General features: G+C 58.3%; 2 protein-coding genes across 2 annotated transcripts; both read right to left on the bottom strand.

Annotated features, from left to right (window-relative positions):
- Positions 1-436: 436 nt before the first annotated feature.
- LOC149271087 (complex I assembly factor TIMMDC1, mitochondrial-like) lies at positions 437-3,034 on the bottom strand. Its single transcript, XM_089507649.1, has 7 exons — positions 2,916-3,034; positions 2,457-2,622; positions 2,044-2,132; positions 1,218-1,285; positions 852-930; positions 658-768; positions 437-578 (listed from the first exon to the last, which is right to left on the bottom strand). Exons 1-7 carry the CDS (start codon positions 3,032-3,034, stop codon positions 437-439), a joined length of 774 nt encoding a protein of 257 aa, XP_089363775.1.
- A 2,096-nt stretch (positions 3,035-5,130) lies between these two features.
- On the bottom strand, positions 5,131-10,871 carry LOC149271086 (protein O-glucosyltransferase 1-like). Its single transcript, XM_089507648.1, has 11 exons — positions 10,838-10,871; positions 9,131-9,221; positions 8,283-8,426; positions 8,045-8,180; positions 7,188-7,309; positions 7,042-7,101; positions 6,474-6,573; positions 6,148-6,206; positions 5,716-5,883; positions 5,586-5,642; positions 5,131-5,287 (listed from the first exon to the last, which is right to left on the bottom strand). Exons 1-11 carry the CDS (start codon positions 10,869-10,871, stop codon positions 5,131-5,133), a joined length of 1,128 nt encoding a protein of 375 aa, XP_089363774.1.
- Positions 10,872-13,136: the final 2,265 nt, after the last annotated feature.

The following is a 13,136-nucleotide window of genomic DNA, read 5'->3' as shown; positions in this document are numbered from 1 at the left end:
CCAGCAAGAAATGCCCCCCCCCCCAAATAATAATTAAAAAAAACAGTGACCCCCGACCGGTGCAAGTTACCCATTTTCCTAACAGCGGTAAAAGGCTCAGTGGCATCGAGGAGTTAATTTACCACATGATGATAATCTCTTTATTAGTGATGGCTCGGCGGTGCCGGACGGCACTTTCTACACACAGATCCGCCGCTCCGCAGCGTGGGAACGCTATTGGTGGAGCTGCACGCGGTGACCGCAGGTACAGAGAGCCCGGCCGCCATGCCGGCAGACAGTCTAGGGCCGCGTTCACATCGCGTGGTTCATGCGGAACGGGGGCCCCAGTTTATAGCATATAGTTGCGTGTCTCTGGGGAGCAGACGCTCCGCGCCGGTCACCCCTCCTCCGCGCCGGTCACCCCTCCTCCGCGCCGGTCACCCCTCCTCCGCGCCGGTCACCCCTCCTCCGCGTCAGACTCCGGGTTCCGCGGAAGCTGCAGCAATTCGTCAATCTTCTCCACGTGGGTCTCAGCCGATTCGATCCCAGCCGCTCCCATCTCCTGCAACACTCCGTCGGTGATCTGCAGCCGGGCGTCCCTGGGGACACGAGGGGCCGAGGGTCACTCGCAGGTTACGGAGGAGAGGGGTATGTCGGGTACGGCGAGAGGACACTCACCACTCCTCCAGCTTGTGATGATAGAGATTCCGACGCTCTCTCTGCTTCTTTTCCCGCACGTTCTCACCGGAAAGCGCCTGCAGCCCAGAGATGAGAGCGCCAGCCGGGACCCTGCAGAGTACAAACACCAGAGACTAGAACCAACACACACAGGGGACAGCTGAACATGCGCAGAACCGACGGCTCACGCTCACCCGAGTAACACTCCGATTAACGAGCCTCCCAGCAGTCCTCGGAGACCAAGATGTATCCGGAAAAGTCCTCCGGTGACACCTGTAACGGGGCGAGAGGTTCAGAGACGGGCGCAGGGACAGAGAGAGGCACAGAGAGAGAGAGAGAGAGAGAGAGAGACAGACACAGAGAGAGAGAGAGACACAGACAGAGAGAGAGAGAGAGACACAGAGAGAGAGAGACACAGACAGAGAGAGAGAGAGACACAGACAGAGAGAGACACAGACAGAGGGAGAGAGAGAGAGAGACACAGACAGAGGGAGAGAGAGAGAGAGAGAGAGAGAGACACAGACAGGCACAGATAGAAAGCAAACTCCTCGTAGACTCACCTCCAGCCGCTGCATAATGACTGAGGACGACCTCATCCCGGTACACAGACAGGCCGGTACTGACAGAGCTGGAATACACAGAGAGAGACGTATAACGGGGGGAACGGAGCGAGAGAGAGCGGCGTAACGGGGGAACGCAGGGAGAGAGAGAGCGGGGGAACGCAGGGAGAGAGAGAGAGAGCGGGGGAACGCAGGGAGATAGAGAGAGAGCGGGGGAACGCAGGGAGATAGAGCGGGGGAACGCAGGGAGAGAGAGCGGGGGAACGCAGGGAGAGAGAGCGGGGGAACGCAGGGAGAGAGAGCGGGGGAACGCAGGGAGAGAGAGAGCGGGGGAACGCAGGGAGAGAGAGAGCGGGGGAACGCAGGGAGAGAGAGAGCGGGGGAACGCAGGGAGATAGAGAGAGAGCGGGGGAACGCAGGGAGATAGAGAGAGAGCGGGGGAACGCAGGGAGAGAGAGAGAGGGAGGGGAACATAAGGGAGAGAGAGAGAGAGCGGGGGAACGCAGGAGAGAGAGAGAGAGAGCGGGGGAACGCAGGAGAGAGAGAGAGAGAGAGAGCGGGGGAACGCAGGAGAGAGAGAGAGAGAGAGAGAGAGAGAGTGGGGGAACGTAGGGAGAGAGAGCGGGGGAACGCAGAGAGAGAGAGAGGGAGGGGAACGTAAGGGAGAGAGAGAGAGCGGGGGAACGCAGGGAGAGAGAGAGAGAGGGGGAACGCAGAGAGAGAGAGAGAGGGGGAACGCAGGGGGAGAGAGAGGCCTAACGGGGGACAGCAAGGAGAGAGAGGCGTAACGGGGGAGGGCAGCGGGGCAGTTACACCGAACACTTACTTAAAGATGGTGGCAAAAGCGGCTACTCTCCAGCCCCAGCGCCAGCCGTAGCGGATGAAGCCCCGCAGGGCAGCGTTGTGCGCCGCGCGCTGCCAGACACAAAAGACAGGGATTAGCGAGGCGGGGACAGGGGGGTATTTACCGGGGCGGGGGTATCTTTACAGGGCAGGATACACAAGAGAGGGGTAAACCGCGTGGCAAGTTGTGGGGCTGCTGAATCAGGGGGCATCACAGGATCAGAAGTGGGGCACTCGGTTCAGATACCCCAGAGGTGGAAAGAAAATGCCCCCAGCAGGCAGATACGTGGGGTGGGAGATAATGGCACATCAGATACCCCCCCCCGCCCCCCTCTTCACCATGGCCTGCCCCCCCCACCCTCCTCACCCCGGCCTGCCCCCCCCCACCCTCCTCACCACGGCCTCCACTCGGTGGCAATAAACGTCCGCCTGGCTTTGCTGGATGAATCGCTCTTTGCTGAGTCTGGCAGCCGGGATCCCCCCATAAACCCAGCCGAGCGTCAGCCCCGTCAGCGCCCCCTTCGCCACGTTCTGCACCTCCTCGGGGTACGAGCCCTGCTCGCTGCGTGGACACCAGAACCGGTGAGTACACTATTTACACCCCCCAACCCGGGCACAGTGCCCCGCGCACCGCTGCCAGCCACACGCCGCGTCCCGCTCACCACTGCCAGCCACACGCCGCGTCCCGCTCACCGCTGCCAGCCACACGCCGTGCCACGTGCACCGCTGCCAGCCACACGCCGCGTCCCGCTCACCACTGCCAGCCACACGCCGTGCCACGCGCACCGCTGCCAGCCACACGCCGTGTATAAGCCACGCGCCTCCATCCGAGCCGCGACCTGCGTGACGACTGACTTGGGCTGGAAAAGCTCTCGGATTCGCTCCCATCCAGTTTTGGGGATCTCAGGATCTTTGATGCACTCGGGGAGGGCAGGAGGGCCGCCGAGGGCTGGGGCAGAGCCGTCCTCAGACATCGCCGTGGGCATCAGCAACGTTCACACGGCAACCTGCAAGACACAACTCGGCTGTCACCACGGCAACGGGACGGCTGACAACGTGGCGGTGATACCAGAGCGGCACCCCAAACCGGCACCTCCCCTCGCAACTACCCTTACAGTCATCTGTCTCGCTCTCCCCTCCATGAGACAGACGGGAGGGCAGAGTGTGACAGAATGAGACAGACGGGAAGGCAGAGCGTGACAGAATGAGACAGACGGGAAGGCAGAGTGTGACAGAATGAGACAGACGGGAAGGCAGAGCGTGACAGAATGTGGCAAACAGAATGAGGCAAACGGGAGGGCAGAGTGTGACAGAATGAGACAGTCTGGAGGGGAGAGTGAGACAGTCAGATGAGACAGTCTGGAGGGGAGAGTGAGACAGTCAGATGAGACAGTCTGGAGGGCAGGGTGAGACAGTCAGATGAGACGTGACGTAACCGGGAAGGTGACGGTTTGGGGTGTCTCCCTCTCCCCTCCTGACTGTCGCAGTCGCTACCGCCCTCGGACTGTTCCATTCCGTCTCCTTCTCCATCCCGACCGGTCTCATTCTGCCGCTCTCAGGTCATACCACTCTGGGCGCCGCCATCTTTGTTCAGTTCTTGCGTTCCAACCAGCGGTCAACGAGCAAAGCGAGGCTTGGAACGCATGACCAGTCGGGGCGAGGCTTGGAACGCATTGATCCCTGAGGCTGTGATGCTAGTGGCGCCATCTTTAACCCTGGAAGGGTTTGGACATACACGACGGGTCTGCTGGTTGTAGTGACGCCAGGGATACGTCATGGCAACAAAGTGATGTTGGGGAACGTTCACGATGCAACACCTGACCCCTGGGCTGCAGTGCAGGTTGGCAGGGTTAGTGTCCAGCCAATTACTCCCCAAGACACCCTGCTGCTCAGCAACACGTCACATGTATGTGCGTCCTGGAGAACATGCCTGACGGGGCTCACTGGCCCACATTACCTCTGTCCTGAAATATACATCTATGACATCATACAAATGCGAGCGTGACAAGCTGCCAGCCACGCCGCTCGCTGACACGGGATCCTCATGCAGATTTACCCCCATCTCATGTATAAGAACCCTCTCCGGCAGATTTACCCCCCCATCTCATATATATAAGAACCCTCTCCGGCAGATTTACCCCCCCATCTCATATATATAAGAACCCTCTCTGGCAGATTTACCCCCCCCACCACCATCTTTTATATAAGAACCCTCTCTGGCAGATTTACCCCCTCCCCCATCTCATGTATAAGAACCCTCTCCGGCAGATTTACCCCCCACCCCCCCATCTAATATATAAGAACCCTCTCCGGCAGATTTACCCCCCATCTCATGTATAAGAACCCTCTCCGGCCGCAGGCAGATTTGCCCCAGGCTCATACCACGATAATAAATAAATAAAACTTTATATTAAAAAATGTTTTAATTACTTAGTGTACAAAATAAGGCTTCTGTACCCCCCCCCCCCCCCCCCCAGACCATTCGGTGGCAGATGCTTTACGTGGGTATTAGACCTCGGTCTAAAGGATCCATTTATTGACATGCCTGTAGTGTTAATGCTTCGTTACCCCCCCCTCCCCAGCCGGTCCAGGTGTACAAACTCCCCCCCCCTCCTTGTCCAGGTGTGCAAACTGCCCCCCCCTCCTTGTCCAGGTGTGCAGTCTGCCCCCCTCCTCAGCCCATCCAAATCCACCCTTCCCTGTCCACCCCCATCCCAATTTGAAGTAAGTTTATCGCAGTGACCCCTGCAGCCGCCCCTGATTGTCGGGGCTCTCGGTAATAGGAGCCGGTACCGGAGCTGCTCTCCCCCATTCTTCACGTTATTTAACACTCTCATTGCCAGATTCTTAACTAGACGCAGAAGTCTACCCTTTTTCTGGAGTTGGAGTGCGGGGACTGGGAAAGCCCATGGGGGGGGGACTGGGAAAGCCCATGGGGGGGGGACTGGGACTGGGAGCCACGTGACATTGTCCTCCCCATGATCTCTTACCCCTGGCAGTGCTAACCCCCACTATGCCCTTTACAGAGGCCGCCGCTTGCGCCTAGGGGCAGATTCGGTGCGGAATGATGTCATAGTTCGGTGTGGCCGGGCCGCGGGGTCACCTCTCTGTACTCCTTCCTGCGCTTCACCTTGTATTGCAGCAGCTTGGAGTACTCGGTGAGCAGAGAGCGCCAGTACCGGGCCACGTCCTCCATGCGCAGCTGCTGGGAGATGAATCTCTGCCCTCTGCAGAACAAACGGAACGTTGGGTTACAGGAGAAAGATACCCCGCCGTGGGGGGCCAAGAGTATGTCATCGGATCACCGGTCGTATTGTGTATGGGGGGGCACGTCCGGGGTCCCTCAGTGGGAAGTGGGGGGCACGTCCGAGGTCACTCAGTGGGAAGTGGGGGGCAAGTCCGGGGTCATGCAGTGGGGGTCACGCAGTGAGGAGAGTTGGGGGTCCATTACAGTCGTAAGGGGGGGTGCATCCGGGGTCACGCAGCGGAAAGGATCTGTCTGGGGCCACAGAGACAAATTCTTGCCTTTCTGCAATCTTCTTCACTTCATCATCATTCTCCACCACAAACTGCAGCAGGTCCCTGCGGGGTAAAAACAAGAGATCAGAGGGGAGCGGGAGGGCAGCAGGGGGAGTGGGAGGGCAGCCGCTATTACCCCACGTCGGACAGGTCCTGGCTGACCGGAATGTAGTGCACCCACGGCTCCAGGCGATGGTAGAAGAATTCCTGCCAAGCTTCCCCGACGTGGAAAACCAGAGAGCCGCACAGGAAGAGATGCTTCAACCGGAAACTGGCGGCCACACCACGGAAATTAAACAGATACCTGCAGCAGGGGGGCAAACGTAGGGGGTTATACGCTGCGATTACTGAATTATATCCAATAATTGCCGCTGCTGTAGTGGGGGCAGGGATGGCGACACAGCCACAGGAGGGAGCAGCCACCAAGGAATGGAAGCCGATGAGGAGAGCGCGAGTCGCGCAGGGGCCCCGAATATACACCGGGATTCTGAGCGTGAGACGAGGGAGAACCAAAAATCAGGCAGCAGTGGGACGGGGGAAGCTGAATGTGGGGGGACGCGAGTCGTACTTAAAGGCACAGTGATCCACCAGGGGCACTTCTTTAGCTGGAGGTCTCCCCAGGGTGTCCTGCAGAAAGAAAAGCAGAGTCTTTATCCAGGGTGCCGGTCGGTGGGCGTTCCACAGGGGTCATAACATATCCTACCCGAGGGGGTATTGGTACGGTCCGGGCATTATGAGAATGCAGCTTCTCACGGGGGGGGGGGGGGGTACAGGACGGGCACCATATAATAATTCTGAGTTACTGCACGGCGTGCCCCGATTACACGGTCGCGCATGCTGTCAGGCACGGGGCTGTTATTTGCGGCCCTGCCTCCGGCTTGATGGACGACTCACCTTTTCGGATTTCCACGCCTGGTTCTTTGTATATTCTGCATCCACCAGATGCGGCTTTTCCCGGGACAGGAGGATCAGGGGGTCTCGCTCGGGGCTCGTCCTGTACGGGGCGGAAGAGAGGAAGGCAGCCGGATGTAAGACCCTCCGGGGGAAAAAGACACGGGAGCCATCAACCCCCCCCCAACCCCCCCTGGGTGCCGGCCTGCCACCCGCTTCTACCACAGGAATCCATTGTGTACCGAGAGCAGAACCCGCCCTGCGCAATAGCCACTGGTACCGGGACCTGCCCCCCCAGGCGATAGCCACTGGTACCGGGAGCCGCCCCCCCCAGGCGATAGCCACTGGTACCGGTATCCACCCGCCACGTGCGAAAAGCACCAGGAACCACCACGCATGAGGGCAACAAACAGGGGCAGACAGAAGCAGCGTCAGAAGCCCAGGAGAAATTAGGGGCTTTACTGCCGCTCCCCCCAACAGCCCATGCGCTCCTGATCCCCCCACGCCTGGTACATAGTCTCCCAGGAGCACCCTCTCCATGTGCGACGCTCCGTCTGGGCAGATCTCTCACCTGGAGCCTCTAAAATACCCCTTTGGGATCTTCTTCTCCCAGGGCCAATGATCAGCTGCCCTTAAAAAAAAAAAAAAAGACAAGCGGCCTTACAGGGGGACTGCGAGGGGCCACGGGGCACACAGAACAAGCGCACCCTCACTCACCTGCTCAGCTCATCCCTCATGAGGTCCCAACGCCCCAGACCGGTGGGGTAAATCGGCCAGACCGCTGGTCCTCCCTCCCAAAACGTCCAGGCGGGGTACATGATGTCCCGATAATCCGAAGTCTTTTACAAACGGATAGCAAAAGGCACATCAGTGTCAGAGCGGCCCCCCCGGACCCCGTAACGCCACCACACAGGAAACCCCACGGGACACCTTTAACCCTTTGTGTTCATGCGGCCAATCGCTAAAAGTCTGCAGATGCAGCGGCTGCAAAAACGAACCTGGAGGCAGAGATTGTGTTTCCTCATAATTACTGGGCTGGGAGCGCCGGGACAGGCGGGACTGGTGGGAGCGCCGGGACAGGCGGGACTGGTGGGAGCGCTGGGACTGGTGGGAGCGCCGGGACCGGTGGGAGCGCCAGGACTGGTGGGAGCGCTGGGAGTGTATTACTATTATGATTATTACTACTACTACTTATGTCATTATTACTATTTCTATGTTGCTATTATAATTAATACTATTCTTACTATGCTTATTACTTCTACTATTATTACTATAATTATTACTACTCTTACTATGATTATTACTGCTATTATAATCAATACTATTCTTACTATGATAATTACTATGACAATTACTGTTATTACTATTATCATTACTATAGTTACTACCACTCATTATTACTCTGTGATTATTTTTACTATGATTATTACTATTTCTATGATTATTACTATTGTTACAATGATTAATAATAATGATAGCGGTTTTCGTTAATAACGATAAAAAGGTATTTTACCCCGGTTGGGACCGCGTGGATCAGCCCCCCGCACACCGGCCTCCGCCTGTCCCGTTCTCACCTTGCTGAAGGAGAAGACGGGGACGAGCGGCGACATCCAGCCGGGGACCTGCGGGTAATCTCTCACGTTGATAACGAGCTCCATGTCGGGGAGATGCGGCAGAAGCTGCAGCAGAAAGTGCTCCACTCCGCTGCACCTGGGGGGGAACCGGCAGCGGGTTCACAGGGGCACAAATACTCCACAGAACACGCCGGACGCCATACAAGCATAACCTGGCCACGCGTGGCTACATACTGACCGCGCCGGGAACATGCACTCCTCCTCCCGGTACAGACGGTGCTTAATGATCTGGTAATGGGTCCCGAGCTTTCGGCTCAGAACGTTCTTCATCAGATCCCGAGAGATCCCGGAGCTGAACGGCGCCAGGTCCTGCCGGAGAACCCTGCGGAAAACACAAACAGGGGCAAAAGCCTGGGGGCAAAAGGGTATCAGCTAACAGAGCAGAGAGATAACCAGGGTGCACTGTGTTACAGGGTCACCGTACCCAAGGCTGGGTACCCCTGTTTGAGGGCTGAGGAATCACCAGTCAGTCCCTCATACGGATCGCACTCAGCTATCCACGGATCATCCAGACCACCATTCGTAGTAAACCAAGAAGAACTCTTTTATTTACAAACACACAGAACTTATATACAATCTCAATGCAATGTGTACCGAACCCAACCCCCAATCCCATCAACCACATCCCATCACAAATCCCATCAGCCACATCCCCTCACAAATCCCATCAGTATACAGGGGACGTATCAGGTGAGGGGATTACAGAATACAATGGGTTCCCCCACCTGTGTTATCCCCCCTGTAGTGCGGGGGCCGTCTGGGCAGACAGGGCTGTGTTGGCTGATTAAGAGCCCCAGCCAGATTATAGGATCGTCTCTTTGAAGGCTGGGGCTGAATCCACATCAGTCTCTGGGCCGGTTACACAATAAACACAATATAATATATTACCGGGTCACGGTATACAGAACCGGACACAAAAGTGCTCCGTGACCCGGCTAAACTTCATATGACACATGAGCCAGCTAGCCTGGCCCTGTCACACACTGGGGTGGCCTCCAGTACCCGAGAGAACAGGGTGTCTCTTACCTGGAGAAGCAGGTCTCGCTGCCGCTCTCACAGGGCACATGGCTTCCAATGGCCGTCTCTATACGACTCAAGTACCGGAGCCAGCGAGCGTCTGCCGGGGAGAAAGCACCAAACCCATCACTGCGTACAGGGGCAGATTCCAGGTGCAGATAGAGCCTGCATGCTCTATACGCACCGCCGCCGTCCGCCTGCCCGCTCTATGCACCCCGCCGCCCTCTGCCTTACCGCTCTACGGGCCCCGCCGCCCTCTGCCTGCCCGCTCTACGCGCCCCCCCGCCGTCTGCCTGCCCGCTCTACGCGCCCCCCGCCTTCTGCCTGTCCGCTCTACGCACCCCATGCCCTCTGCCTGCCCGCTCTACGCGCCCCCCCCGCCGTCTGCCTGCCCGCTCTACGCGCCCCCCCGCAGTCTGCCTGCCCGCTCTACGCGCCCCCCCGCCGTCTGCCTGCCCGCTCTACGCGCCCCCGCCGTCTGCCTGCCCGCTCTACGCGCCCCCCGCCCTATGCCTGCCCGCTCTACGCGCCCCCCGCCCTATGCCTGTCCTCTCTACGCGCCCCACCCCCTCTGCCTGCCCCCTCTACGCGCCCCCCCCGCCGTCTGCCTGCCCGCTCTACGAGCCCCCCCCCCGCCCTCTGCCTGTCCGCTCTACGCGCCCCCCCCCGCCCTCTGCCTGCCCGCTCTACGCGCCCCCCCCCGCCCTCTGCCTGCCCGCTCTACGCGCCCCCCCCCGCCCTCTGCCTGCCCGCTCTACGCGCCCCCCCCCGCCCTCTGCCTGCCCGCTCTACGCGCCCCCCCCGCCCTCTGCCTGCCCGCTCTACGCGCCCCCCCCCCCGCCCTCTGCCTGCCCGCTCTACGCGCCCCCCCCCCCGCCCTCTGCCTGCCCGCTCTACGCGCCCCCCCCGCCCTCTGCCTGCCCGCTCTACGCGCCCCCCCCGCCCTCTGCCTGCCCGCTCTACGCGCCCCCCCCGCCCTCTGCCTGCCCGCTCTACGCGCCCCCCCCCCCCGCCCTCTGCCTGCCCGCTCTACGCGCCCCCCCCCCCCGCCCTCTGCCTGCCCGCTCTACGCGCCCCCCCCCCCCGCCCTCTGCCTGCCCGCTCTACGCGCCCCCCCCCCCGCCCTCTGCCTGCCCGCTCTACGCGCCCCCCCCCCCCCGCCCTCTGCCTGCCCGCTCTACGCGCCCCCCCCCCGCCCTCTGCCTGCCCGCTCTACGCGCCCCCCCCCCCGCCCTCTGCCTGCCCGCTCTACGCGCCCCCCCCCGCCCTCTGCCTGCCCGCTCTACGCGCCCCCGCCGTCTGCCTGCCCGCTCTACGCGCCACCCCGCCGCCTGCCTGCTCTACGCGCCCCCCCGCCGTCTGCCTGCCCGCTCTACGCGCCCTGCCGCGGTCTGCCCCCCCAACGAAAACATAGACCTATCCATTAAAATAGGCTGGGACCCCCGCTGTTTTGGAATTTCCTGCTTTCTATAGGATACAGGGGACCCCCCCCCCGGGTCACCCCAACATCACAGGGGCCCAAACGTGTGCCCCACTCTGCAGGGGGTACCAGAAACGAGTGGTGTTACCCCAGCTCCACACATTCCATGTACACCTGCACCCCTCAACCCCTACATACCCCCGCACCACTACATGCTATGGGCATCCCTCCCCATTATAGTCTATGGGCATTCCATTTTGTCATTGGTTTTAGTATGTCCCTCAACCCCTACATACCCCACTGCACCGAATACCCCCCCCGGTTACACATCATCCCCTACATACCCCCGCACTATTCAAACCCCTACATACCCCCCTGCACCCCACAACCCCTACATACCCCCCTGCCACCCCTCAACCCCTACATACCGCCTGCCCCCCTCCAGCCACACATCAAACCCTACATACCCCCCTGCACCCCGTTACTGCCGACTTGGGGGGGAAAGAGTCCGAGCAGCAGTATCAGCAGCATGCTTCTGCCATCCACTATTCACGCCTTGGCCGATCCAGCAATCTGCGTTCCCCTGGCTGGCTGCTCTGCCACAACCAACATGGCTGCCAGGGTTGCCACAGTGGCTGCTGGGAGATGTAGTCCCGTCTCAGCGTGCCGGGGGGTGAATCCTGGGGGAGGTTACTGTGAGTAATGACGTGAGCATGGTGTCATTCTACCGCCTTTGTGCCCCAAATCCCTCTTTTCTAGGAGGTCAGAATGTTTGCGGGGTATGAGGGTATCGCAGGGTTCTACAGCCCTAAAAGCCCCGATAATGTGTATAGAAACAGCAGGAAACAGCTTTATAAATTAAACTAGAATACAATCAGTTCTTCTTCTAAATGAATGCCATGCCACTGTCCTGATTCCCGTTGAACAGTCCTGATACAATGACGTAGTAATCTAGGCCTGTGTTGCATCAAGAAGTAGTGTCATACTTGCCAATTGTCCCGCTTTTGATAGTATAGTCAAGATGACTATCTTGACTATCTGAGGGGCTGCCCCAGCAAAATTTAGCCCCAGCATGTGTCCCATGTTATGCATTGCTTGCTTTGCTTGTACAGAGTCCTGCTTGCAATATACGTACTAATAGGAGCTGCACTGTACTCCTGTTAGTGTCTGAATCACTATGTAATGATGGGAGTTGTGGTGTACCACCATCAGGCGCGGGATATAGTGATGGGAGTTATGCTGTACCACCCTCAGAGTCTGGCTTGCTATATAATAATAGGAGCTGTACGGTACTCCTGTTAGTGTCTGGGTCACTATATAGTGTTGGGAGTTATGCTGTAGACGCTGGAAGGGTAGGGAAACACTGAGTGTTAGAAAGCATGAAGCGTGTGTGTGATGGCAGCTGATGGTGGAACACAATAACTCCCATCACTGATAAGAGTTGTGTACCACCATCAGTACATGACTCAGCATAAAGTGATGGGAGTTAAGGTGCGCAGTGCATCTCAACTCCTATCACTATTTCCTAGTTATTTATTTATCCTATTGTACAGCGCTGCGGAATATGATGGCGTTATATATAAAACAATAAATAACATTCACCTGCCTGTCACTATGTGACGTGACATCCGAAAATGCAGAACAGCGAGCCAGAGGGGCCCATGGATTGTGTGCGGGGGCCGAGGGGCCCGTCAGTCTGGAATGGTGGGAGGGATGTAAATGCCACATAAACAGCTTTCAATAGGTCAGAAAGCCAGATCAGGAAGCAGGGATATGCCTACCTGGAAGGTACCCCATTCTCCTCCTAACTGAACCGTATAACCAGGTGAGAACCGCCAGAGGTATCCGTAAAATATAACGCCAACCGTCAGGGGTGGTAATAGCAAAATAATAATGGTTTAATTTTAGCACATACATATAAATATACAGAGATATCCAAGAATATCTGTAATGGCCCTCCATAGATCACAGGTAGAGGCTCTGTCAGCCTTGGGATCGAGTGATCACAGGTAGAGGCGCTGTCAGCATTGGGATCTGGTGATCAAAGGTAGAGGCGCTGTCAGCATTGGGATCTGGTGATCACAGGTAGAGGCGCTGTCAGCATTGGGATCTGGTGATCACAGGTAGAGGCGCTGTCAGCATTGGGATCGAGTGATCACAGGTAGAGGCGCTGTCAGCATTGGGATCTGGTGATCACAGGTAGAGGCGCTGTCAGCATTGGGATCGGGTGATCACAGGTAGAGGCGCTGTCAGCATTGGGATCTGGTGATCATAGGTAGAGGCGCTGTCAGCATTGGGATCTGGTGATCACAGGTAGAGGCGCTGTCAGCATTGGGATCTGGTGATCACAGGTAGAGGCGCTGTCAGCATTGGGATCGGGTGATCACAGAGGCGCTGTCAGCATTGGGATCGGGTGATCACAGGTAGAGGCGCTGTCAGCATTGGGATCTGGTGATCACAGGTAGAGGCGCTGTCAGCATTGGGATCGGGTGATCACAGGTAGAGGCGCTGTCAGCATTGGGATCTGGTGATCACAGGTAGAGGCGCTGTCAGCATTGGGATCTGGTGATCACAGGTAGAGGCGCTGTCAGCATT

Source organism: Sceloporus occidentalis, unplaced genomic scaffold (assembly GCF_023333645.1).
Source record: "Sceloporus occidentalis isolate IW3139 unplaced genomic scaffold, rSceOcc1.0.p SCAF_569, whole genome shotgun sequence".
Lineage (NCBI taxonomy): Eukaryota > Metazoa > Chordata > Lepidosauria > Squamata > Phrynosomatidae > Sceloporus > Sceloporus occidentalis.
Note: the sequence above shows the minus strand (reverse complement) of the source record. Positions and strands in the feature narration are given on the sequence as shown.

Coding starts and splice junctions, on each gene's coding strand:
- LOC149271087 (XM_089507649.1), bottom strand. CDS start 3,034: ATGTCTGAGGACGGCTCTGCCCCAGCCCTCGGCGGCCCTCCTGCCCTC. Junction 2,133..2,456: donor GCCACCGAGTGGAGGCCGTG/GTGAGGAGGGTG, acceptor TGTGTCTGGCAG/CGCGCGGCGCACAACGCTGC. Junction 1,286..2,043: donor GCTTTTGCCACCATCTTTAA/GTAAGTGTTCGG, acceptor TGTGTATTCCAG/CTCTGTCAGTACCGGCCTGT.
- LOC149271086 (XM_089507648.1), bottom strand. CDS start 10,871: ATGTGTAACCGGGGGGGGTATTCGGTGCAGTGGG. Junction 9,222..10,837: donor GGGGTATTCGGTGCAGTGGG/GTATGTAGGGGT, acceptor TCTCCCCGGCAG/ACGCTCGCTGGCTCCGGTAC. Junction 7,102..7,187: donor ATGAGGGATGAGCTGAGCAG/GTGAGTGAGGGT, acceptor TTTTTTTTTAAG/GGCAGCTGATCATTGGCCCT.